At 43.0% G+C, this 26,690-nt stretch overlaps 1 protein-coding gene across 1 annotated transcript in view; it reads right to left on the bottom strand.

The window, feature by feature from the left end:
- The window catches only part of TRPM2 (transient receptor potential cation channel subfamily M member 2), a 328,183-nt gene that overhangs the window by 214,002 nt on the left and 87,491 nt on the right, over nucleotides 1-26,690 (bottom strand). Inside the window, 2 exon segments of the mRNA XM_073633225.1 lie at nucleotides 3,430-3,613; nucleotides 3,976-4,147. Of these exon segments, the coding sequence (XP_073489326.1) occupies nucleotides 3,430-3,613; nucleotides 3,976-4,147 (356 nt within the window).

Below are 26,690 nucleotides of genomic sequence, written 5' to 3'. Positions count from 1 at the left end.
AGCAAAAGTGCTCGGCCCCCCCGCTCTCTGGTGCTGTCAGCCTGGCAGAGGAGAGAGCCGAGGAGTCACGTGAGCGCCAGGAGACGCTCTAATATAGGTACAGATCGGCATATTTTTTATATAACACAGGCACAGGAAAACATATCATTATGTTACAGAGGGGGTGGGGTTTTTATTATATTGGCTAAACAACCACTTTAAGGATCTTATAACTTTGAGAAAAAAGCCTGTCCACCACCTTCAGGTGAAATGCCCACTGACCTCAGGAATTGACCATCAGGTCAAACAGCGCTCATAAGATTGATAGTGATGGTACTCTTCAGCCAGTATAACGCTTCCCCCAATGCATTTCGGGTCACTGAATCCCAAATTTCTTCTACTGATCTATCTGTGTGATTTTGCATCCAATCTTTGTCTCCCAATAGCAGATTTTACTCAAGGTAAAGTTCTTCAGAATAACAAAAGGTTTCTGTTACTTTTTGTCTGGTATTAACGGTGTGGTGTATGTTGAAGAAAGCAGAAGAAGACATTTCAGATGGAAATAAAATTCATCTTCCGCTGGTACTGACTTGCACTATCTTAGGTGACAGCTTTGGAAAGTCCGCCCGCAAAGGAATTCGGAGGAAACTTCGCACAGCTTCGTCTACCCATTGGGTTTTTTTTATCCAGGATTTCTTCCTCTAAATGAGCAGCCTAGGTGGAAAAATCCCTTTCTTTTTTAATAGAAGCCTGTCAGGTTGAGAGGATAATTCAGCCATCACCATACCAACATGCTGGAACGTATAACACCATTTAAAGCTACACATCGATGCCTGAATTCCCTTCTTTTGAGGTGAGAGTTTAGAGAGCCTGTTTGAGCCGGCAGTCTTTATATGAGGAACAATACCAGCATTACCACCGTATATGTGTATCTCTCTATTTATCCAATCCCAGTGGATATAATTCACTTTTATGAACTTTTTTCGCAATATTTATTCACTTGGACTTTTTTGAGGTGGATTATTTTGGTTTTGCATTTTTGCACAATATTACATACTATTTGGATATGAGCAATTTTTCTGTTTTTTTTTGATTGATGAACTTTTTTATTCCAATATTGATTCACTTTGAGTTTTTTTTTTGGACTTTATTATTTTGTTTCTGCACATTTATGCACAATATTACACTTAATATCGAATGTGAGAATTATATGTGAGTCATTTAGTTTTTTATGATAGATTTGATGCGCGAAATCTTTCCACTTTTATGTTTAAATGAGATTATCCTCCACAATGTCAAGGAGGCTTTCACTAGTGCGTAAGAGTTTTCATGAATGGGGCAATAAACCTGGGAGCTTACTGGCCCAAACATTTAAAGAGTTGAGGACTGGTTCTTATGTCCTGTGCATAGACTCAGGGAGAAGGGTTCACACTCCTGCTGCAATAGCAAGCCGAATTAAGCACTTCTACAGCGATAACTCGGCCCCTTCCTTTGCTGTTCCCCGTACACTTGAGCGGTTGCAGAGTGTTACTCGTTACCTGACTGAGTCCGGCTTTCCCCAAATAAAGGCTAAAGATAGCCTTCCTCTAGGTGACTTAGGAGGAATGGTTAGGGGCTCTGAAAGATACTCAGCCCAATAAGGCCCCTGGCCCAGATGGCTTCACTCCGAATACCGAGTGTTCGTAAGTTCACAGATGTAGTTTGGCATTCTGGATACTTTTGGTATTCCCGGACAGTACCTTCTTCTTACGAGCACTCAGATATTGCACACTCCCCACCACCTCTATCCCCATGTCCCTTCTCCTTATATAACAGCCATCCACCCCCCTTCTCCGCCCCCTTTTTGTTTGTTAGCTTTCTACTGTCTTGTTATATGTGAGAGGTCGCCTCAACTTGATCCAGGTGCATGACAAGTTTCGATATGCCTGGGGGTTCTTCCTCTTGAGATACCTCAGGTTCCATCGGTGCCATACTCTTTTGGCTTCACTAAATATAATCTAGGATACTGCTGTTTGAGTATTGGTAACTGGATATGTTCATTGAGATGCACTGGATATGTCAATTTATTTATATGCTGTATGATGTAATTGGAATTGCTGATCAGCTCCTCTCCTTGAAATAAAATAAAATAAACACTGTAAATATACTGTATATATAAAAGAGGTTCTTCTAAGATACAAATGTCCCTTTTATTTAAAAGCAAATATAGCCCTGGCCAGCAGCCCTTTAAGAGGTGGGAGCCACACAACACTAGCATTCTTGCAGACACCAAAGTTATCCCTCTCTTCCCTGCCAGGATGACAGGACAGTGTTTGGAAGGAACAGGGCAAGATAAAGAGGATGAGAACAGGATGCTGATTGGCTGCTTAGGCACCCACTGGATCTAGGGGAAGGCAAAGATTGGGGAAGGAGGAACAGAGACAAAACAGGCTGCTGGGAGACAGGAAAAGGGAAAAATGAGAGACAGTCTTCAGGAAGAAAGAGCAGGCTGATGAGGCTTTGGAGCAGCTGTATAGAACAGTGCAACTGTGATCAGAGATTCAGGAGTACGCTGCAGAGAAGCCATGTGAAAAACTGAGCCCTGACCAATGGACACAAATCCAGAGCATGCTGGAGAGTGACGACTGTGAACCAGATATACCCTTTAGACACCAGGGAGAACCCCAGACATACCAGCAATGCAGAGACCAACAGGGACAATGTGGCCTACACCTCTCATTTTGTTATTGTGCTAATTTGTATTACACAATATAAGATATTATCACTGCTTGATCTATAAATAATCCTATAATGTGAAAATCATCATGGTTGGTCTTCCCATCATCACTACAATCTCCAGGCAACAGTCTTTCAGCTCTCAATCTGCAAGGGTGAGAATCACGTGCAGTCATGCTCATATAAAATATTGAAGACCGGCAATTGAATATGTGATAGGGAATGGTATTGTATTTCACTTTGTGAACTTCTCTCTAAAAGACTTGGTTTGTTACTTTCTCTTGGTATGACCCAGTTCATGAACTTAATTGAAAAGGTGTCAATTTTTTATATGAGCTGGATATAATCATTATAGCTTATCATAACTGCTTGACTGAACCAGCACAGCAAACAGACCCAGTTAGCTACACAAGAGAATAATAGCTCGGATTTCATCCCAGAGCACCAAAACAATGTACACCACAAAAATAAATTTGGGCAATTTGATGATTCACATGGCAAATTTTCCCTGCTGTGCCAATAAAAAGAGAGTGAAGTTTGAATTGTTTTACTTTCCTCTAGGATTAAATATAATTCTATTGTGACAAGAAGCCCTGAGGTTAAACTTTGCGTATAAGTGTAGGGCAGATTGTAACACATGATTTAAAAGAAAATATTAATTTGTTAGATCAATCAAATCAATTTAAACATAACCTAGATAACTGGTAATGCATATAAAAGCAACTACAAAATCACCTGTAGTTTGTGCAGCTTTCACAAGACCTCTGCGGAAAATGTTTTTCAATCTCATTTTCATACGGAAGTCCTTGGCCCCACCTGTTACTGATATTAAAAGATTGGGAACTTCAAGACCCCATTGCTGGGTCATCAGTTGGTAGAGGACACTGGATGAAGTATCAGAAGACACTCTCACATACTGCTGGGTTAGAGAAAAAGGAAGAATCAATATTATATTCATACAGAAATTTAAATACATGCCTTACATCATTGTACTACATATATTTTATTCATTAAAAAAGATTAGGTACACCAAACTTGGGTCTAAAAACTCTTAAACTAAATTGGTGTTACATTTTTTTAATAAATTTAGTTTATCTGCATTTCATTACATGCAGTTCAGTTTCTATGACAGATAAAGTTAGAAGACAAACTGTCCAGCCTGAAAGCTTTTGACGATAGACATAAGTTTCTCAAAATTCCTGAAATATTAATAAAGAGAGCTCATAATGAAGCAACTTATAGTAAGATAAAGATAAAATACAATTATTATAAAAAAAAAACCTTTCCAGCTCTTGGGCTCAGGCCAACAAAGCTGATATCTCCAAAAGCATCTGTAGGCATCTCCTTTATATGTTCTTTGTGATCCCATATCTCTTTGCTTTGGAAGGGTTGTGGCCTTGTAGCAATATCCATATGTTGTTCTTTGGCATATCCACACATGCATATACTCTTTCTATAAAGAAAATTTAAAAAGATTATTATGCTCAAATACCTAAGTGACATATTTCTACTATACTGAATTAGTTCTCACCACCATTGTTTACATTCTACAAATAAAGTTTTTTTAAATCCACTTTAAAATGAACATGAACTTGGTCCATTCTGCTCAAAGGTACAGGTTTGCTCAACAGTACTCGTCCTCTGCTATTTCCACACTCCCCCACAATCAGAGCCCCAAGAAGTCCTGTGTGAGTTCTAAATCAGAGCTTAAATTGAGCTAAGGACCCTCTACAAAATGACAGCACTTGGACCAGAGATTGGCCAGTCAATCATCCAGATCTAAAAGGGGAATGAGTACAGCGCTGCGCCAGACGCTAATAAAGCAGGAGGTAATTATAATATACAGTTGGCAGCTAACACACCTCTAGACATAGGGAAAACAAATAATAGTAAAAATAGTGTAGCGCTATGTGTATATATAATTCATAATTATAACGAATGTGAACAGTGGATCAGTTCGTCCTTTGCGGGACAAGACCAGTATTGAAACAACACTAAGTGATACAAAATAGGCATATAAAAGTGAGGAGGAAACCCTGGGAACTTTTATATTTCATCTCTTATTTTTTTAAATTTTTTATTTTTCAATTTTTTCCTTATAGACCTTTGGTGGTGGTTTTCTGTTCCACTAGTCATTATTGACCTAGACAGTAAATGGACTCTATTATTTGATTTATCACATATATACGTTTTTGTATACCTAATATTTGTGTTTATAATACAGATTTATACTACCCTTTTATTGTAGTCACTTTTATATGCCTATTTTGTATCACTTAGTGTTGTTTCAATACTGGTCTTGTCCCGCAAAGGACAAACTGATCCACTGTTCACATTCGTTATAATTATGAATTATATATACACATAGCGCTACACTATTTTTACAATCATCCAGATCTGCATAGTCGTAGGAAAAGGGGAGAGTTACATGCTTCCCCATACCTAAAAAGGACCATTTTTTTGGCAGGTGAAAAACCCAGTGTGCAGATAACCTGGTAACGATCTAGGGCCCCACTTGAAGAATTTTGCACAAGAAATCAGAGAAACTATCTATTCTATCTATCTATGTATTCTAACCATATACTGTATATCAAATAAATAAATATGGTGCTTACGCAAATAACAAAGTGAACAGATATCAATCAAAATTCCTGAAGTAAATAGATGTGCAAACGTTGCAAGAGCACCAAACGATTCCTCAACTTATGATGCAAATGTGAATAACAATATAAATAAATGCTTGTGAACAAATAAATCCATTAGAAAAAATAGTTGTGAAAATTATAAATAAATATAAAGTGCTTGTGCAAAAATCCTTGGTAATAAATGTGAAATCAAGTGCAAAAAGTACAAGCACTTAGATGTTATTTTAAAATTGCCGCTCAAGCATCCATATTTGTAAAGTCCCACTTGACCATTAACATTCTCTCCTAAGTTTGGATCTTGAACAAAGTATAGGGAAGAAAGTGATGCGAAAGATAAGAGAGGTAATATATATGCACAAAGCTATCTGCACAATTAAAGAACAACCAACTGTTCTACAATACAGTTCTTAAAAAACCCAAAGTAAGCATGTATTTTATCAGGGAACAATCCTGTTAATAATTCATATCTTTTTATTAGACTGTGGAAACCTTTCATCCTTATATGGCACCATTACCAACCAATAACTAAGCCCATATACACTATTGGTCAACAGAATTTTTCAAGTTGTCCCTATATCTATTTCAAGTTGCCATTAAGGGATACAGCTTCTCAGCTCCAATTAGATTACAAAGTACATCCAGCAGCAATCACTGCAGGTAAGCGCTGGCTGGGTGGACAGCATCAGATAACAGCTAGCTTCTCACAGATTCCTGACTAATTATCCAAGAAATCATTGAGTATATTTCTATGCCAATATAATTCTCCCTTATTTACTTCTATCCCTGTTTGTTATTTCTTGCAAGTTATAAGTTGTGTCTTTTGTCTTCCACTTAGGGTCTAGGTGGCACATACATAGTGAAAAACATGCTTATTAAAAGTACTATGGGTCCCAGCAAAATATTGAAATTTGTCAAAAATCATCAATAACAGCTTGACTAGGGTGTAATAGATGATTTGACTCCAATACTGTCTAAGCACCACTCCACCATTTATCCTTGCCCAAGTAACCACCAATGACACATGTTAGAGTTTAATGGCCATAGCAGCCCATTATTGACAATTTATTTAAATAACATATTAACATTCAATACAGTATGAATGGAGCCCCAAGGTCCTTGTAGGCATCTCATAAAGGAAGCTGTATCCAGGACAGGTCCCTATCAATATACATTTTTCACCCATAATAAAAAACATAGACATGCTGGTAGGTTAATTGGCTTCTGTCCGAAATTGGCCTTGGTATATGGGTGTGAGTTGGGGACCTTGGATTGTGGGCTCCTTGAGGGTAGGGACCGATGTGAGTGTGTGATGTATGTGTGGAGGGCTGTGTAAATTGACGGTGTTATATGGGTACCTTAGATAAAAATAATAATAATAGAGAAGCATCTTAATGAGACACAATGTACAGGGATAGGGACAATTGTAGACACGCACCCACACTCACTCAGGTTGAACTGGATGGACTGGTGTCTTTATTCAACCTTACCAACTATGTAACTATGTATGTAACATACAAGGACCTTGTACCCCAACAGCTGCTATGACATAACCACATAAAGACCCGTAACTGACTTGGCAGAAAACAACAATATTGTAAATAAAGAAGGGAGGGTTGGAAGTTTTCCCAACACAATCTCCCCTCCAACCAAAGACTTTTGAAAACCCTCCTACTGACCGTCCCCTGAAACCCCACCTGCTACTGCCCTACCCACCAATCTGGTAAGTACCCCTTGAATCCTATTTACATTTAACCTACCAAAACACCCCTCCTATGCCAAACTCATTTTAACCCAGTCATAACAGCCCGGCATCCAGGCTTTCCCTTTTCTTACTCTGGGCCTTACTTGACTAAAATATAAAAGTTGATTTGACTCCAATACTGTCTGACCACCACGCCACCATTTACGCTTGCCCAAGTAACCACACGTGACACACATTTATTTAATGGCCATAGCAGCCCTTTATTAACAAATGATGTAAATAACATTTTAACATTCAGTACAGTATGAATGGAGCCCCAAGGCCCTTGTAGGCATCTCTATTTAAAGAACTGACATAAAACCAAAAAATTGTCCTCCAGCTGCAAAACACTGGTTTGAAGACAACCAATAATTTCAGATACAACCAGAGTAATGGGAGCTATATCCAAGATGGGTCTCTACTAATATACAATTTTTACCCCTAATAAAACACATACAAGGACCATACACTAACTGCAGGCTCAGGATCATGGGGATGAAAGAAAACCATCCTGAGCCTGCAGTTGGTGTATGGTCTGTATACCTGCCATACTTCCAATTTGACGCTGAGCACAGAGAAGCTCTTTTTATTGTCGTTTTTTGTGTATATCTCACAATTTAGCTGCTGCTGGTAGGGATTTGGTAGTGTGGTATTTTTTCTATTTCTACTATCAACCGAGCATGCCATCCTCCAATGAGTGCATGCCACAATATCAGATCACACAATAATTATATCTGGGAAAGAGGAACGGAGGCACAAAAAATCTATATCTAAATTTAAAATCCCTGATGAGCTCCCTTATCGATCTCAGACCCAGATCATTATCCCCAGCGTGTATAAGCAAGATATCAGGGGCCTGATCAAGGCACACAAAGCAGTTCACCTCAGCCACCACTCGACTCCACAATATGGTATACATAATACACTCGCGCCAAGTGTAAAAAATTGTGTCACCAAAATTATGTGAGTAAGTGAGTGCAGCTGCTGTTTCAGACCCTAGGGTTAAAGTAATAGTGAATGGTGCACAAGAGAAAGGACTCTATATACAAACAGCGTATGCTGAATATATAAGATGTCAGGTATAAAATAATATAGTGATACACCAAAAATACCCCTTGTACAAACTGTCATATCCTAAAAATGTAATTAAATGTGTATGTGCACAAAAACGTACTTAACTACATGCGAAACATCATCAGGTTAATCAACATCTCAGAATCAACATTACTAAGTGCAAATATGATAATAGTGAATTGCAAAGTCCCAAAGGAAAGTCCTTAATAGCATCCAAAATAAGGAATTCCTCCTGTGTGAATCAAAGTAAGGTTCCACTATGGCCCCAAAGGAGTAAACACCATGTGAAGATAAAGTATAGTTCTGCACTCACCGAACATTGTTGATCCCCCTGTCTTATGACGAGAGGGATCAAAAACGCCATCTGAAGACGTCACGCTGAAGATAAAAACGCGTAAGTCTGGAACGCATGTTGTGCTACGTCACGTACAGATGGAATACACGCTGACTCCAGTGAGAGTCTTGTTGTTCCAATAACCTCCACTGCACAGTGTGGTTGCTCACATAGGAGGAATTTTATATATTTTTTTATTTGTATTTGCCTAGCCCATGGATGCTTTTAATAAATTTTTTGATGCTATTAAGGACTTTCCACTTCACTATTATCATATTTGCACTTAGTAATGTTGATTCTGAGATGACTCCACAACATGACAGGCATTCTAATCCATGTCACTGTATCCAGATCTAGGGAGATGCCTAGCTGTCGTCTGTTTTTCCGTACATCCACACTCCTAGTGCCCCAAATGACGTAGTAGTACCTTCAAAATCAAACAGGGGGCCTGTAAACAAGCAAACACAAGAGCAAACGTAATAACTGCTGTCAATTACACAGAAAACTCAAGAAGCACAAAGCATAAAAACCAAAAGATGACAAGCATTTCTGCAAAACAAAAATAAACTGATATCATGACAATGCTGACCCATCCACACACATCAGGAGGGGTTGTATTGAAAACAATTGGGAACAAGACAAGCTTCAGAGCTGGGAACCCCAAAAAAATCCACTCTCAACCCATGACCCAGTTGATCTGTCTTAGATACGCCTAATTCAAAAAACAACCAATGCATTGAAACTATTAACATCTCTGTACTGCAAACCATCTGCACCCCATTTGGTGGCACTAAAAAGCTTGCCAATATGCAAGGTACCAAAAAAAAGCTAACAAAAATGCTACTTGAATAACATCACTTACAACCATAAACATATGGAAAGTAGCACCTGTAGTAAGGAACACAGAAAGCATACGACACCGGCCAGCGTCTATCCAAGGGTCGCCAACCTCTGCTATAAACCCGCATGGCTTGCCTAATCAAGAAATGCTTGGTATGATCCATAGGACCCAACAGCCTAAACAAAATCTAGCTAGCTTACAGTTCTTGGAAGTCCAAGTCCTTACCCGGTCCATAACACTGCATCCTATAAAATAAAGTACCAGCAATTTTTTATCCTCCTCAGAGACTACACTGCCTAGTCCACTTACTAAACTGAACCATTCCTCCAACACCTAGGAGTATGTATATAATAAAGTGCAGCGCTATAGTGATCAACGATTCATGGACTTTTATATGCACTTATGGATACACATTTACCTTATATAGTTTTCATCTAAATTTTGTTTCACAACTCTGTTTTATTATGCACCAACCTCTTTTTATTGTTTATGCAAAATATTGAGATTATTTACCACAAAACATAGCTTTATATGACTTTCTATGTAATTAGGAAGTTTTTGTACTAAGTATATGGTTGTTTAGTTGAGGTTCATCTCACTGATATCACTATAGCGCTGCACTTTATTATATACATAGTCTATTAACTTTACAAACTGATCCTTTGTTGTGCTGGCTGTTACTATACATTATTTAAAGAGACAGCACGGTTTATTTTCTTCTTTTATTAACACCCAGGAGTAAACTGACTGCATCGTCAGATCTGCTGTCAGTCTAAAGCAATCCCCACAGCCATTTCGGACAAGGAACCCACCCCAGGGGACATTTTTTTAGGAGCAGTGATTTTAATAATGCTTAAAGTGAAACAATAAAAATGAAATATTCCTTTAAATATTGTGCCTGGGGGGTCTCCTTACTCTGCCTGTAAAGTAGTGCATCATTGTGATGTGTTTTACTATGCTACAGCAAAATGTAATTTCTAAAGGAAAAAATTTAATTTAAAACTGCTTGCGGCTGTAATGTATTGTCGGATCCCGGAAACATACATAAAAATCATTGAAAAAAAGGCGCCAAAATGTAAAAAAAATGGAGTGGGGTTCCCCCCCAAAGTCCATACCAGGCCCTTCGGGTCTGGTATGAATATTAAGGGGAACCCCGTGCCAAAATGTAAAAAAAAATGGTGTGGGGGTCCCCCAAAAATCCATACCGGTATGGATTTTAAGGGGAGCCCTGCACCAAAATAAAAAAAATGGCGTCCCCCCAAAATTCATACCAGACCCTTATCCAAGCACGCATTCTGGCAGGCCGCAGGAAAAGGAGGGGGAACGAGAGAGTGCCCCCCCTCCTGAACCATACCAGACCACATGCCTTCAACATGGGGATGGTGCTTTGGGGTCCCCCTCAAAACACCTTGTCCCCATGTTGATGGAGACACGGGCCTATTCCTCACAACCCTTGCCCGGTGGCTGTGGGGGTCTGCGGGCATGGGGCTTATCGGAATCTGAAAGCCCCCTTTAACAAGGGGACCCCCAAATCCCAGCCCCCACCCTATGTGAATGGGTATAGTGTACATTGTACCCCTACTCATTCACCAAAAAAAGTGTTAAAAAAGTAAAAATGACCTTTATTAAATAATAAAAAAAATGCCCCGCAATGTCCATTCATGTTCAATCACAGTGTCCGATGTTCCCAAGAAAAAAAAACCTGGAAAAACTCCGCCTTCATGGGAGGCGTCCCCGCGACTGCCATCTTTCCTTTAACAGCTGTTATATATGCAAGGGCAGGGCCGCCCGGTGCTGTAAACTGGTGACCCCACCCCCCTCTGATGTCACATGATGTCACATGACATCAGAAGGGGCAGGTCACTTTTTTTTCTCTTGAACGTCGGACGCTGTGACTGAAGATGAATTGACATCGCGGGACACTTTAAAAAAAAAAATTAATAAAGGACGTGTCCAAAACTGTCTCCTGTCATTTTTATAGAGAAAAAAATCCAAAGAAATACACTAAAGGGACGCCCCCTTGGACTTTAAAGGGCAGGAGGGAGTAAATGGAGAGTAGATAGGTGTAAAAAAGCACGAGGGTGCCAACTTTATTGGTATACTAAAGTAGAAAAATTGTTTTAATAGAAATAATTCACTTAAACAATACAAACAGTGTACCAATGATAAACATCATAAATTATACAATATATACCACCCAAAGCTGGTAATCCAAAACACTGCTCAGGATGAGTTGAGCTCAATTTGAATTGTACAGCCTTTGTCCCAACATGTTTCGGAAAATCGCATTGGAGTGTATTTTTCCTTCTTCAGGGGAGATTTATAATTGGGTGTATTTTTGTCTTATCTGTAACACAAATATATATATGTATAGCAATGTAAACATAGTATTGTAACAGAAGCAACAAATTGTAGTTTAAAGCCTGTTATATCATATTGCAAAGTAGCAAATATAATGGGCTTTAACCACTTCCCGCCCGCCCTATAGCGGATTGACGTCCGGGAAGTGGTTGTGTTATCCTGACTGGACGTCATATGACATCCAGCAGGATAACATGCCACAGCGCGCCCCCGGGGGCGCGCATCGCGGCGATCGGTGGAGCGGTGTGTCAGTCTGACACACCGCTACACTGATCTTGGTAAAAAGCCTCCAGCGGAGGCTCTTTACCACGTGATCAGCCGTGTCCAATCACGGCTGATCGCGCTGTCAATAGGAAGAGCCGTTGATCGGCTCTTCCTCACTCGCGTCTGACAGACGCAAGTAGAGGAGAGCCTATCGGCGGCTCTCCTGGCAGGGGGGGTCTGCGCTGATTGTTTATCAGCGCAGCCCCCCCTCAGATCACCCCACTGGACTACCAGGGATGCCACTAGGACCACCAGGGAAGGGGCAACGTGGATGGCCAGGTATGTACCCCATGGCCATCCACATGTGCCCAATCTGTGCCAATCAGTGCCCACAAATGGGCACTGATTGGCACTATTATATCCATGATCTGCCCAGCAATGCCCAGATCTGCCCAGCAATGCTTTTTTCAGTGCCACCTGTCATTGCCCATCTGTGCCAACTGTCATTGCCCATCGGTGCCACCTGTCAGTGCCCATCTGTGCCCATCTGTGCCCATCTGTACCCATCAGTGCCCACCTATCAGTGCCCATCAGTGCCACACATCAGTGCCACACATAAGTACCCATCAGTGCCACCCATATATATCAGTCAATGCCACCTACGAGTGCCCATCAGTGCCGCCTATGTGTGCCCATCGGTGCCACCTATGAGTGCCCATCAGTGCCGCATACCAGTGCCACCTATCAGTGCCCATCAGTGCCACCTATCAGTGCCCATCATCAGTGCCCGTTAGTGCCACCTCATCAGTGCCACCTCATTGGTGCCACCTCATCGGTGCCCATCAGTGCCGCCGTATCAGTGCCCATCAGTGCAGCCGTATCAGTGCCCATTATTGAAGGAGAAAGCGTACTTATTTACAAAAAAATTTAACAGAAACAAAGAAAAACTTGTTTTTTTTCGAAATTTTCGGTCTTTTTTTATTTGTTGCACAAAAAATAAAAACCGCAGAGGTGATCAAATACCACCAAAAGAAAGCTCTATTTGTGGGAACAAAAGGATAAAAAAAATTTGTTTGGGTACAGTGTAGCATGATCGCGCAATTGTCATTCAAATTGCAACAGCGCTGAAAGGTGAAAATTGGGCTGGGCGGGAAGGTGTCTAAGTGCCTGGTATTGAAGTGGTTAAACTACAATTTGATGCTTCTGTTACAATACTATCTTTACATTGCTATACATATATATATTTGTGTTATGAATAAGACAATGATATGATGTTTATCATTGGTACACTGTTTGTATTGTTTAAGTGAATTATTTCTAGTTTTGAAACAATTTTTCTACTTTTGTATACCAATAAAGTTGGCACCCTCATGCTTTTTTACACCTATCTACTCTCCATTTACTCCCCCCTGCCCTTTAAAGTCCAATGGGGTGTCCCTTTAGTGCATTTCTTTGCATTTTTTTCTCTATAATGTTATGTAGGATATTGGCAGGCTAGCACATTGTTCAATTCTTATCATTTCCATTTTTCTCCTGTCATTTTTACTTTTTTGACACTTTTTTTGGTGAATGAGTAGGGGTACAATGTACCCTATACCCATTCACATGGGGGGGCCAGGATCTGGGGGCCAGATTCCGATAAGTCCCCGTCCATAGACCCCCACAACCACTGGGCAAGGGTTGTGGAGAAGAGGTCCGTGTCCCCATCAACATGGGGACAAGCACCCTCCCCATGTTGAGGGCATGTGGCCGAGTACAGTTCAGGAGGGGGGGCGCTCTCTTGTCTGCCTCTTTTCCTGTGGCCTGCCAGGTTGCGTGCTCTGCTAAGGGTCTGGTATGGATATTGTGGACACCCCCAATGTGAAGGAGTTGGGGTACATGGTACCCTGACTCCTTCACAAAAATTAACACACAATGTGGTTTTTGACAGGTCCTTTATTTAAATAAAAAAATAAGGCCCCTGATATAGATCCATCATCAATCACAGTGTCCAGTGATGTAGGTCCTCATCAATCACTATAAACAATGGCCACCAACCCACACAAAAAAAGCGCAGAACCCAATTGCTCCCATCACTTGCCAATGCCAAATGACAGCTCCACTTCCTCTGCTGCTAAAGTTAACAAAAAGGCGGGGTCACCAATGACATGACCAGGTGGCACCGCTCCATACAATGTACAGTATCTCATAAAAGTGAGTACACCCCTCACATTTTTGTAAATATTTTATTATATCTTTTCATGCGACAACAGTGAAGAAATTACACTTTTCTACAATGTAAAGTAGTGAGTGTACAGCTTGCATAACAGTGTAACTTTGCTGCCCCCTCAAAATAACTCAACACACAGCCATTAATGTCTAAACCGCTGGCAACAAAAAGTGAGTACAGCCCTAAGAGAAAATGTTCAAATTGGTCCCAAAGTGTCAATATTTTGTGTGGCCACCATTATTTTCCAGCACTGCCTTAACCCTCTTGGACATGGAGTTCACCAGAGCTTCACAGGTTGCCACTGGAGTCCTCTTCCACTCCTCCATGACAACATCACGGAGATGGTGGATGTTAGAGACCTTGCCCTCCTGTGCCTTCTGTTTGAGGATGCCCCACCGATGTTTAATAGGGTTTAGGTCTGGATAAATGCTTGGCTAGTCCATCACCTTTACCCTCAGCTTCTTTAGCAAGGCAGTGACCATCTTGGAGGTGTGTTTGGGGTCCTTATCATGTTGGCATACTGCCCTGTGGTCCAGTCTCCGAAAGGAGGGGATCATGCTCTGCTTCAGTATGTCACAGTACATGTTGGCATTCATGGTTCCCTCAATGAACTATAGCTCCCCAGTGCCGGTAGCACTCATGCAGCCCCAGATCAGGACACTCCCACCACCATGCTTGACTGTAGGCAACACACACTTGTCTTTGTACTCCTTACCTGGTTGCCACCACACACACTTAACGCCATCTGAACCAAATAAGTTTATCTTGGTCTCATCAGACCACAAGACATGGTTCCAGTAATCCGTGTCCTTAGTCTGCTTGTCTTCAACAAACTGTTTGCGGGCTTTCTGGTGCATCATCTTTAGAAGAGGATTCCTTCTGGGACGACAGCCATGCATACCAATTTAATGCAGTGTGAGGCGTTTGGTCTGAGCACTGACAGGCTGATCCCCCACCCCTTCAACCTTTGCACCAATGCTGGCAGCACTTATATGTCTATTTCCCAAAGACAACCTCTGGATACGATGCTGAGCATGTGCTCTCAACTTCCTTGGTCGACCATGGTGAGGCCTGTTCTGAGTGGAACCTGTCCTGGTAAACCGCTGTATGGTCGGGGGCGTGTCCGGATGTGAACAGGGGCAGACATGTGAGAGAGGAGCTCCAGGAATCCTGATTGTAATCCTGAGCCATCTGTCCATATAAGCAGCCAAGCAACACAAATTCACCTGCCTGCTTGTCCCTCTGCATAACCTGCAGCAGCCGGTGTTCATAATGGGCAGGATTCGCCCGAGATCAGCAAGAGAGAAGCCGGCCCAGCCGCCATCTTCCTGGCCTCCATCCTGCTGTGCGGCCTAGTGAAGCCTGCCACTCACCGGACTTTCCTGTGCCACCGGCCCACGGGGGGGGGGGTGCCGCGGCCGGCCCGGCCTGTAATCCAGGGCACGGATGCTGCGGTCCTCAGCTGCCTCCCTATTCTGCTAGGATCCTTTCAGGGCCCAGAGACTGCCTGTGTGGGCTGACGGTGGAGCCCCCAGGGTAGTGTCCTCCACATCCTCCTACCTCCATCCTGGCTCCCTGTCCATACCTCCTGTGCTGAGTGACATCATAGCCAGCAGTTAGCTGCATAGTGATCAGGGACACCTCCTGCATCCCTAGATGCCATCCAGAAGACGATCAGTGAAGAAACAGCAACCACCCAGGACACAGAGCTCCCCGGCAGTGACATGTGCGGCGGCCACTTTACCCTCTGGAGCGGAGCGAGCCGCGGCCATACAAACAGCCCTGCAGCTTCTAAGAGACATGGAGCAAAACGAAGGAGACCCTCAGCAGCCCTCAGGTGTGGAGCAATTAACGGTTACTGACTCCACTACGGCCATCCTGGCAGCCATTGAGGAGAGTAAAACCATGGTCATGGGGAGGATAGATACACTAGCCATGAAGTGTGGTCTCATCCGACAAGAAATAGACAAGTTTAGAGGCCGTGTCACTGCGGTCGAAAATCGTATCTCGGATATAGAGGATACTACGGCTACCACCTCCCAGAATGTCGCTGACCTACAACGCACAGTTAAAACCCTGATGGCGCGGTCTGAAGACGCCGAAAATAGACCGCATCGCAATAATGTGCGTGTGGTAGGCCTTCCGGAGTACTCACACCCAGCCAGCTTTGCCGAAAATTTCTTTAAAGAAATCCTCAATTTACAACAAGTCTTCTCAGCATACATTGTTGAGCGCGCTCATAGGGTCCCCACAGGCCCAAGACCGCAAGTCATCTTGCCCAGACCATTCCTTGTGTGGTTTCCAAATTACCGGGATAGAGATCTCATCCTTGCCGAAGCCCGGAAGAAACCACAGCTCCGGTTTGAGAACACCACCCTGCATTTCTTTCCAGATTTTTCCCCAGAGCTGCAGAGACGTTGTCGCACCTTCATGGAGGTTCGGAAGAGGGATTCACGTATAGTATGCTGTACCCCAGTAAGCTCCATGTTGAACATCGGGGATCTGTGAAATTTTTTGAGGTCCCCTCGAATGTCTCAGATTGGCTGGATACATTAGGTTAAAGCTAATCATCATGTATTTCGTGAGACATTCTGTTTGAGCAGCTTCGTCACTCTCTCCCTCCTTTCTTGTTGCTGGAGACACATATTTTTTGGGCTGCCATACCACAATCAGATGGAGTAAAGACTGATTACACACTTGCAGGTACATATGCTTTGTCTATAATCCTTTCCCAAGTTACCCTTCCCAACAGATTTACTAGCGGTGTGCCTTATCAAGGGAAGCATATGTACAGAACTTGCTTTCACTGCGCAAACATTCTCTTCAAGGTATTGCAGTGCATGTGCAGCTGCTTAGTGCCTCATGGCTACAATATGCATGAATCCGGAAGCTCTCTTTACAAAAAGAGTACTCACAGAAGGCGTGTAGCGCTAGTGCTCACCCTTTTGACTTCTTTGTTTTTTTTCCTCCCCAAGGGGCATATGGAATAACTCCACAAGACGACTTTACATTTTTCATTGTTTTTTGGTTTTGGGGATAAAGTCTGCTGGCTAGGGTGGGGTCTGTGTTTTTTTTTTCTGTTTTCCCTACCCCCCCCATTTTTTTCAAGCTGGCAAGACAGGGAATTGTTAAGACGGGACTGTTCAGGAGTGTATGCTTTATTCATGTTCTTTCTTATGTTCTGTATGGGTTTATATGCTCCACCTTTTTTGTGGTCGATTTTTTGTGGTGTCATTCTCGGTGCTACACGGTTGGTAGACTGGTGGACACTCAGAAACAGGATACACCACAAAGTGATGTGTATAGCACCGAGAATGACACCACAAACAATCGACCACAAAAAAGGTGGAGCATATAAACCCATACAGAACATAAGAAAGAACATGAATAAAGCATACACTCCTGAACAGTCCCATCTTAACAATTCCCTGTCTTGCCAGCTTGAAAAAAATGGGGGGGTAGGGAAAACAGAAAAAAAAACAAAGACCCCACCCTAGCCCACATGGGTAAATGTTAATCTTTGGCATGCTGTATGGCCCTGTGTGACTCTGGACCTCACTTGTGCTCCTGGGCCCCCATCTTGTGGTGAATTTCTGAATTGCAGTCATGTCCTTGACTATTAGAATCATCTCCTGCAATGTCAGGGGCTTGAATTCAAAATACAAGAGAGCGTTGGTGTTGAACTTCTTACAGGCCCAGCATCCCCACATAATGTTATTACAGGAAACTAGTTTATTAGGTAATAAAATCCTGGCCATGAAACGTCCCTGGATGCACAGAGCCATACATGCCACTTTTTCATCTTATGCGAGGGGTGTGTCTATTTTGTTGCACATGTCCTTACCTTGCTCTATAGAAACAGTAATTATAGATCCTGGGGGAAGATACTTAGTGGTAATAATTGAAGTCTACTCACGCGGGTTGGCCCTGGTAAATATATATATTCCCCCTCCTTTTACAGGGACCATCCTGTATGAGGTGTTGGAGAAATTGGAGCCCCATGCTCCATTCCAGCTATTGGTGGCTGGAGATTTCAAAAATTTTCTCAACTATACACTAGACACATCCAACCCACGCAGGGCTCCAAACCATGATTTGTCACACTGGGAGGAAGCTGCGGGTCTCACTGAGATCTGGTGGTGGAAGCATCCCACGGACAGAGGCTATTCGTATCTGTCCTCAGTACATGCTTCGTCCTCCAGAATAGACCTGGTGTTTGCTAATGGGGCATTATTGCCTCTGGTAGCTGGGGCTTCCTACCTGTCGGGGGGTGTGTCGGACCACACCCCACTCCAGATTAACTTGCAACTAGGCTCCCAGAGTTCAAGGAGAATCTGGCGTCTGTCTCCTAGATGGGTGGGGGAACCCACTGTGGAGGAGATGCTAAAACCACATATGGATACATTTTGGCAGATTAACGAAGGATCAGCAATGGTACACACTGAATGGGAGGCCTTCAAGGCCGCCACTAGGGGGGTGTCAGCCATAAAAGCCCAGAGAATGGAGCAGAATAGTGTAGAAAATCAACTTCAGGATAAAGTACAAGAATGCGCTAAGGCACATGCAAACTCACCTTCTCCTGACGCGTTGGCTCAATTGCAGTTCGCAAGAAGGAATATATCCCTCCACTATCGGGATGTGACTACTTGTCAGCTGCAAAGGAGTGCGGCGTGTCTGTTTGAAAAAGGAGATACAAATGGCAAACTCTTGGCTCTCCTGATGGCAGGGGACACATTCCCAACAGTGGTTCCCTGCATACTGTCCCCGTCCGGACAGCTGCTAAGAGACAGGGAGGATGTAGTACGGGAGTTTGTATCCTTCTATAGGTCTCTGTACTCTCCTATAGATTCCTATGACACTGCTGACCTCAGGGACACATTGGGGTCCTTGCAGTTACCCAAACTGCCAGAGGAGGCTAGTGGTTTTCTGGATGCTGCATTCAGGGAGGAGGAGGTGGTGTCGGCAATAGGATCATTCCCTAGTGGTAAGGCTCCTGGACCCGATGGTCTACCAATTGAGTGGTACCACCAATACTCAGAAACCCTGGCACCCAGACTACTGCAATTATACGCTGACTGTTTTCAAACAGGAAGCCTCCCCCTCTCCTTTTACAAGACTCATATTGTGTTATTGGCTAAGCCAGATAAAAACCCACTGCAGTGTTCGTCTTATAGGCCCATCTCATTATTAAATATAGACTTCAATATACTGACCAAACTGTTAGCTACTAGACTTATGTCAGTCCTACAACATGTTATTTCACGCGACCAGACAGGTTTTATGCCAAAAAAGGCCACGGATATTAATCTGCGCAGGGTATTCACCCACACTCAGTTGGGCCCAGATACTTCTAGCGGTGGGATACTGGTCTTTCTTGATTTAGAGAAGGCCTTTGATTCCATAGACTGGAATTACATGAGGGTGGTACTTGAGGTATTCGGGTTTGGTCCTCAGTTCCGGAAGTGGATCAACATTCTATATCATTGCAATACAGCAGCCATAAAGCTAAACAATATGTTATCGGATTTTTTTTCCAGTGCATAGGGGCACTCGCCAGGAATACCCCTTATCGCCGGGTCTTTTCTCTATTATGATTGAACTCTTGGTGGCGGCCTTGCGAGCCTCTGAGGAGGTACAAGGGATAACGGTGGGTAGCTTGACCGAAAAAACGGCACTATATGCGGACGATATGGTTCTTTTTTTGCAAGACTCCAAGAATTCCCTGTCGGCAGCTTTAGACATTCTTAATTCATTTGCTCGTTTTTGGGGTCTGAAAGTCAACTGTGTAAAATCCCACTCAAGACGCCATCCCCCACATGTGAGATTCCTGTAAATTGTCCCTTGCAGAAGGTAGAGGTGATCAAATATCTGGGGTTACATATCTCCAACTCCGTATCAGATTTTATTGCTTTGAATGTCGATCCACTTTTGACTAAACTAAAATCCAGATTGCAGGCATAGCAGACTCTACCTCTCACACTCATAGGTAGGGTGAATTTAGTAAAAATGAAATTTCTACCTCTGTTTTTATATATTTCAGAATTCTCCTGTATGGATACCGAGATATATATTCAAAAGAATAGATCAACTTATAACGAATTTCCTGTGGCAGGGGTGAAACCCCCGAATTAAACTCCGGGTGTTACAACTGCTGTGGAAACAAGGGGGTCTAGCGGTCCCGGATTTTCACAGATATTTCTTAGCGGGTCAGCTAGTATTTATACACAGGTGGTTTACTCTACCTGAGGATGACACTGCCAATACTCTAGAGGCGGCTGTTGTTGGTTCGTATGAGGCGCTGGCACACATCCCGTTTCGGGGGGGTCAGGGCTCCATATGGGCTCACGATATCCATGCGTGCAACCAGTAGGGCATGGGTAGCAGTGACCAAGTTGGGTAGCACTTCTGGTATTTCTCCTTACACACCACTTTGGAAGAATCCTAAATTAATGCACTTCTGTGAGTACCCTGATCCAATCATCTGGACTAAATTTGGTATCAAGACGCTGAAGGATATAGTGGGTGGTGGGAAACTTCTGCATTTTGACGACCTGAAAACTAAGTTTAATCTTCCCAACACTCACTTGTTCCGTTATCTTCAGCTCAGACATGCATACAATGCCCAATTTGGGGATATTGGTATTACCCTGAAAATGAGTGATTTGGAGTCTCTGTTGAGGGAGGACACTTTGGACAAGCCCCTGTCTACAATATATAAACAAATGTTCGGTGGGGGAGGAGACCTCCTTGCAAAGTGTAGGGCGGCATGGGGCGAGGTGTTCCCCCAGATGGACGGGGATGACTGGGATGATATATGGGACATTCATTTTGCTAGATTGGTCTCTGCTAGGGACCAACTCATCCAATTTAAATTCCTACATGGTATCTATCTTACTCCAGCTAGATTGGCTAAAATGTTCCCTACCCGGTCACCCAGTTGCTGTTGGTGCAGTTCCCTCACTGCAGATTTCATGCATATCTTTTGGAATTGCTCAAGCATCCAAGCTTTTTGGAAGGGGGTCACAGAGTGTATAGCAGAAGTAACAGCTATTAATATACAGCCCACGATAGAGGTGTGTCTTTTGGGTTTGGTAGACAATCTAGCCCCAAAGAGAGTAACGCGTACTTTACTGACGATACTAATCTATTACACTAGGAAAATGATAGTGTTATCATGGAAAAAGCCTAATCCTCCATCTGTATCAGCATGGAAGGGTGTGGTAAATAGAGCTGCACCTTTTTTACAAGGCTACATATATTAGCAGGGGCATACCACAGAAATTTGACAAAGTGTGGGGAAGTTGGATGAATAGCAAAACTATGGTGGCAGATTAAGTGGCACATAATGGAATGCACCTGCTGTGAGATTCAACATGTATGTAACTATTTGACATATTGAAATGTATTATTGATTGCTATTACGGAAAGGTGGCCTTATTATCATTGTTCTGATCCTGTCACTGAGTGAAGGTCTGGAAGGAGGAGGAGAGAGTCAGTGCTGAAGGATGTAAATAGTTCTTTTTGTGTGTGGCCCACTGGGTCTTGTGTTTATTTGTTATGTAAAAAAGCAATAAAGAAAACTTAAAAAAAACCACTGTATGGTCTTGGCCACCGTGCTGCAGCTCAGTTTCAGGGTCTTGGAAATGTAATTATAGCCTAGGCCATCTTTATGTAAAGCAACAATTCTTTTTTTCAGATCAACAGAGATTTTTTTGCCATGAGGTGCCATGTTGAACTTCCAGTGACCAGTATGAGAGAGTGAGAGTGATAACACCAAATTTAACACACCTGCTCCCCATTCACACCTGAGACCTTGTAACACTAACAAGTCACATGACACCGGGGAGGGAAAATAGTTAATTTGGCCCAATTTGGACATTTTGACTTAGGCGTGTACTCACTTTTGTTGCCAGCGGTTTAGACATTAATGGCTGCGTGTTGGGTTATAACAGCAAATATACACTGTTATACAAGCTGTACACTCATTAATTTACATTGTAGCAGTGTCATTTCTTCAGTGCTGTTACATGAAAAGATAATAAAATGTTTACAAAAATGTGAGTGGTGTACTTACTTTTGTGAGATACTGTAATTTACCATATAGGGACATATCCATATATGATCAATGATGTCACAAGGCCTGGGTCACCCAGTGATGTCACTGGGTGACCCCACCCCTTTGTTTACTTCAGCAGCAGGGGGAAGCAGGGCTGTCATTCAGCGTCAGCAAGCAACAGGAGCGGTCAGGTTAAGTTGATTTTTTTTCCCTGTGGGTCAGCGGCCGCTGTTCATCATGACTGATGTGGACCTACATCGCTGGATGGCATGATTGACAATGGATATACATTGGGGGATATGTTGAGGACACGTGGCCCTAAGGGCCTTGTATAGATTGGAAAGGACCCCAATTTTTTTTTCATTTTAGCTCCTATGTTTACATTCTGCTGTCAGTGGAGAATCCCACGCTGACAGCAGGGAAGAGTCAAGATTGTTAGGACGCTGGCAGGTGCCAGCTCCTTAACAACCAATGACTCATCCTTGCTGCTGATAGCAGGGATTAGACACTAATTGTTAGGGCGCCAGGATGTTCCAGCAGCTAATAACCACTGCACAATCAGATGAAAAAACTGATGAAAAAATGGACTTTGACTATTTACATATGTTTATGCCCATTTAGGACTTATTCTGTTTAAAATAAGGGACCTGAATGGATGTGGATGTAAACAGAGGTAAACAAATGATCATCTGTCAGGAGCGTATAAACGCTCCTGTTCTTTAACAGCTGCTCCTCATTGCAGCGTCCTGGATTTGGCCATCTCCTTGTCTGTCTGTCCACCTGCAAGGTGATTAATTGTGACCAAGTTGGGTAGAGACCAAACCTGATTTTAAGCCAGACAAGCCTGCAGTCCCATGCATGTAATATCTGATCAAGCTACCTGTTGGTCTACGGTGCTATGCTAGATTGGCTTACCTTGTTGATGACCTAGGATAGGATGTAGACTATTCTCTGAACTCTGCCTGCCTTTTGACTTTGGATTTTGACCCTAACTGTTCTGAATCTTGCCTGTCTGCCAACCACAAGAACCTGTTTGCTTTGCTCAGTTCACTATGCTCTGGCATGGTAACCAGTCACTATAGCATTTTGTATAAGTCCTGGGGGAAACCAAGCACTGGTAGGCCTGCTTGCCTTATGGGAAAGGGGACTGCTATAGGTGAAGAACACAGAAGCCAGCTATAGTATCTGACCACCTGCGTTAGGGTTAGTGACACCATCCATTTACATCCATTTTCCCATAGAAATACATTGCTGTCTGTTTTTCTTCTGTCAACAGTAGGGATGAGCTTCGTGTTCGAGTCGAACCCATGTTCGACTCAAACATCGTCTGTTCGCCCATTCGCCGAATTGCGAACGATATGGGCCGTTCGTGCCAAATTCATGTGGCACGTCTTGGCCCATAATTCACTGCGGCATCGCAGTGCATTGCTGGCTGATGATTGGCCAACATGCACTATGACCCGCATGCTTGGCCAATCACAGCGCCATCTGTAGAGAGAGCTGTAATTGGCCAAAGCCAGGGTGGCTTTGACCAATTATGGCTCAGGGGGTTTAGTACATGCCCCACACTATATAAGGCCGCCTGCACAGCGGCCCTGTGTAGTGTGTGTTCCGGCGTTGAGAGACAGAGACAGAGAGACAGTGTCAATTGATTTAAGTTAGATAGATTAGGCAGGACAGTCAGTGAGTTAGCTGCACTTACAGTGTATTGTGTATATATATGCATCCCAGGTGTTGTATTTATATATATATATATATATATATATATATATATATATATATATATGAACTGTATTCAGTTTAGCTAGATCCGTTCCTGTTATTATCTTCCTACTGACAGGCAGGCTTGTGTTGTTACAGTATTTACAGCTACCTGAAGAAAATTGCTGGTGTTCTTCTGATCCATTAGTACCACAGTCAGGCAGCTAGACTATTTACAGTTAGTGTAGTGCATCCTCCTCACAGTGTTCAGCTAAAGCTACAAGTTACTTTAGTGTGACCTCTGCACAGTGTTCAGCTAAAGCTACAAGTTAGTGTAGTGCGTCCTCCTCACAGTGTTCAGCTAAAGCTACAAGTTAGTGTAGTGTGTCACCCTCACAGTGTTCAGCAAAACCTACAAGTTAGTGTAGTGCGACCTCTGCACAGTGTTCAGCTAAAGCTACAAGTTAGTGTAGTGCATCCTCTGAACAGTGTTCAGCTAAAGCTACAAGTTAGTGTAGTGCGACCTCTGCACAGTGTTCAGCTAAAGCTACAAGTTAGTGTAGTGCATCTTCTGAACAGTGTTCAGCTAAAGCTACAAGTTAGTGTAGTGCGACCTCTGCACAGTGTTCAGCTAAAACTACAAGTTAGTGTAGTGCGTTCTCCTCACAGTGTTCAGCTAAAGCTACAAGTTAGTGTAGTGCGTCCTCCCCACAGTATTCAGCTAAAGCTACAAGTTAGTGCAGTGCGACCTCTGCACAGTGTTCAGCTAAAGCTACAAGTTAGTGTAGTGCGTCCTTTGAACAGTGTTCAGCTAAAGCTACAAGTTAGTGTAGTGCGTCCTCTGAACAGTGTTCATCTAAAGCTAAAAGTTAGTGTAGTGCACAGTGTTCAGCTAAAGCTACAAGTTAGTGTAGTTCGTCCTCCTCACAGTGTTCAGCTAAAGCTACAAGTTAGTGTAGTGTGACCTCTGCAGAGTGTTCAGCTAAAGCTACAAGTTAGTGTAGTGCATCCTCTGCACAGTGTTCAGCTAAAGCTACAAGTTAGTGTAGTGCGTCCTCTGAACAGTGTTCCTCTAAAGCTACAAGTTAGTGTAGTGCACAGTGTTCAACTAAAGCTACAAGTTAATGTAGTGCGACCTCTGCACAGTGTTCAGCTAAAGCTACAAGTTAATGTAGTGCATCCTCCTCACAGTGTTCAGCTAAAGCTACAAGTTAGTGTAGTGTGACCTCTGCACGGTGTTCAGCTAAAGCTACAAGTTAGTGTAGTGCGTCCTCTGCACAGTGTTCAGCTAAAGCTACAAGTTTGTGTAGTGTGTCCTCTGAACAGTGTTCAGCTAAAGCTACAAGTTAGTGTAGTGCGTCCTCTGAACAGAGTTCAGCTAAAGCTACAAGTTAGTGTAGTGCACAGTGTTCAGCTAAAGCTACAAGTTAGTGTAGTGCATCCTCCTCACAGTGTTCAGCTAAATCTACAAGTTAGTGTAGTGCGACCTCTGCACAGTGTTCAGCTAAAGCTACAAGTTAGTTCAGTGCGTCCTCCTCACAGTGTTCAGCTAAAGCTACAAGTTAGTGTAGTGCGACCTCTGCATAGTGTTCAGCTAAAGCTACAAGTTAGTGTAGTGCGACCTCTGCACAGTGTTCAGCTAAAGCTACAAGTTAGTGTAGTGTGACCTCTGCACAGTGTTCAGCTAAAGCTACAAGTTAGTGTAGTGCGTCCTCTACACAGTGTTCAGCTAAAGCTACAAGTTTGTGTAGTGCGTCCTCTGAACAAGTTCAGCTTAAGCTACAAGTTAGTGTAGTGCGTCTTCTGAACAGTGTTCAGCTAAAGCTACAAGTTAGTGTAGTGCACAGTGTTCAGCTAAAGCTACAAGTTAGTGTAGTGCGTCCTCCTCACAGTGTTCAGCTAAAGCTACAAGTTAGTGTAGTGCGACCTCTGCACAGTGTGCAGCTAAAGCTACAAGTTAGTGTAGTGCGTCCTCCTCACAGTGTTCAGCTAAAGCTACAAGTTAGTGTAGTGCGTCCTCTGAACAGTGTTCAGCTAAAGCTACAAGTTAGTCTAGTGCGACCTCTGCACAGTGTTCAGCTAAAGCTACCTGTAGAAGGTTGGTGGTGTTTTCCTGATCCTATCACTACCGCAGGCAGCTACATTATTTTAACGTTAGTGTAGTGCGTCCTCTTCACAGTGTTCAGCTAAAGCTATCTGTAGAAGGTTGGTGGTGTTTTCCTGATCCTATCACTACCGCAGGCAGCTACATTATTTTAACGTTAGTGTAGTGCGTCCTCTTCACAGTGTTCAGCTAAAGCTACCTGTAGAAGGTTGGTGGTGTTTTCCTGATCCTATCACTACCGCAGGCAGCTACATTATTTACACGTTAGTCTAGTGCGACCTCTGCACAGTGTTCAGCTAAAGCTACCTGTAGAAGGTTGGTGGTGTTTTCCTGATCCTATCACTACTGCAGGCAGCTACATTATTTTAATGTTGGCGTAGTGAGTCCTCTGCAAAGTGTTCATCTAAAGCTACCTGTAGAAGGTTGGTGGTGTTCTCATACTACAGGCAGGCAGCTGATTTTGCTAGCTGCAGTATCAGTGTGTATATATATATATATATATATATATATATATATATATATATATATATATATATCCCAGCTTAGTGCAGCTACATCTCAGTGCAGGCCATTAGTATGTCTGGAAGGCCAACAAGGAGAGGCAGACAGTCACAAGCCAATAAAAGAGGGCAAGCAGGCTCTGTGTCTAGAGGCAACAGTGCTGGTCGTGGAGACGGTGCATCCTTATCAGCACGTGGCCGTGGGACACGCTTGGCCTTTTTTTCA

Source organism: Aquarana catesbeiana, linkage group LG06 (genome assembly GCF_042186555.1).
Source record: "Aquarana catesbeiana isolate 2022-GZ linkage group LG06, ASM4218655v1, whole genome shotgun sequence".
NCBI classification, from domain to species: Eukaryota; Metazoa; Chordata; class Amphibia; order Anura; family Ranidae; genus Aquarana; species Aquarana catesbeiana.
Note: the sequence above shows the minus strand (reverse complement) of the source record. Positions and strands in the feature narration are given on the sequence as shown.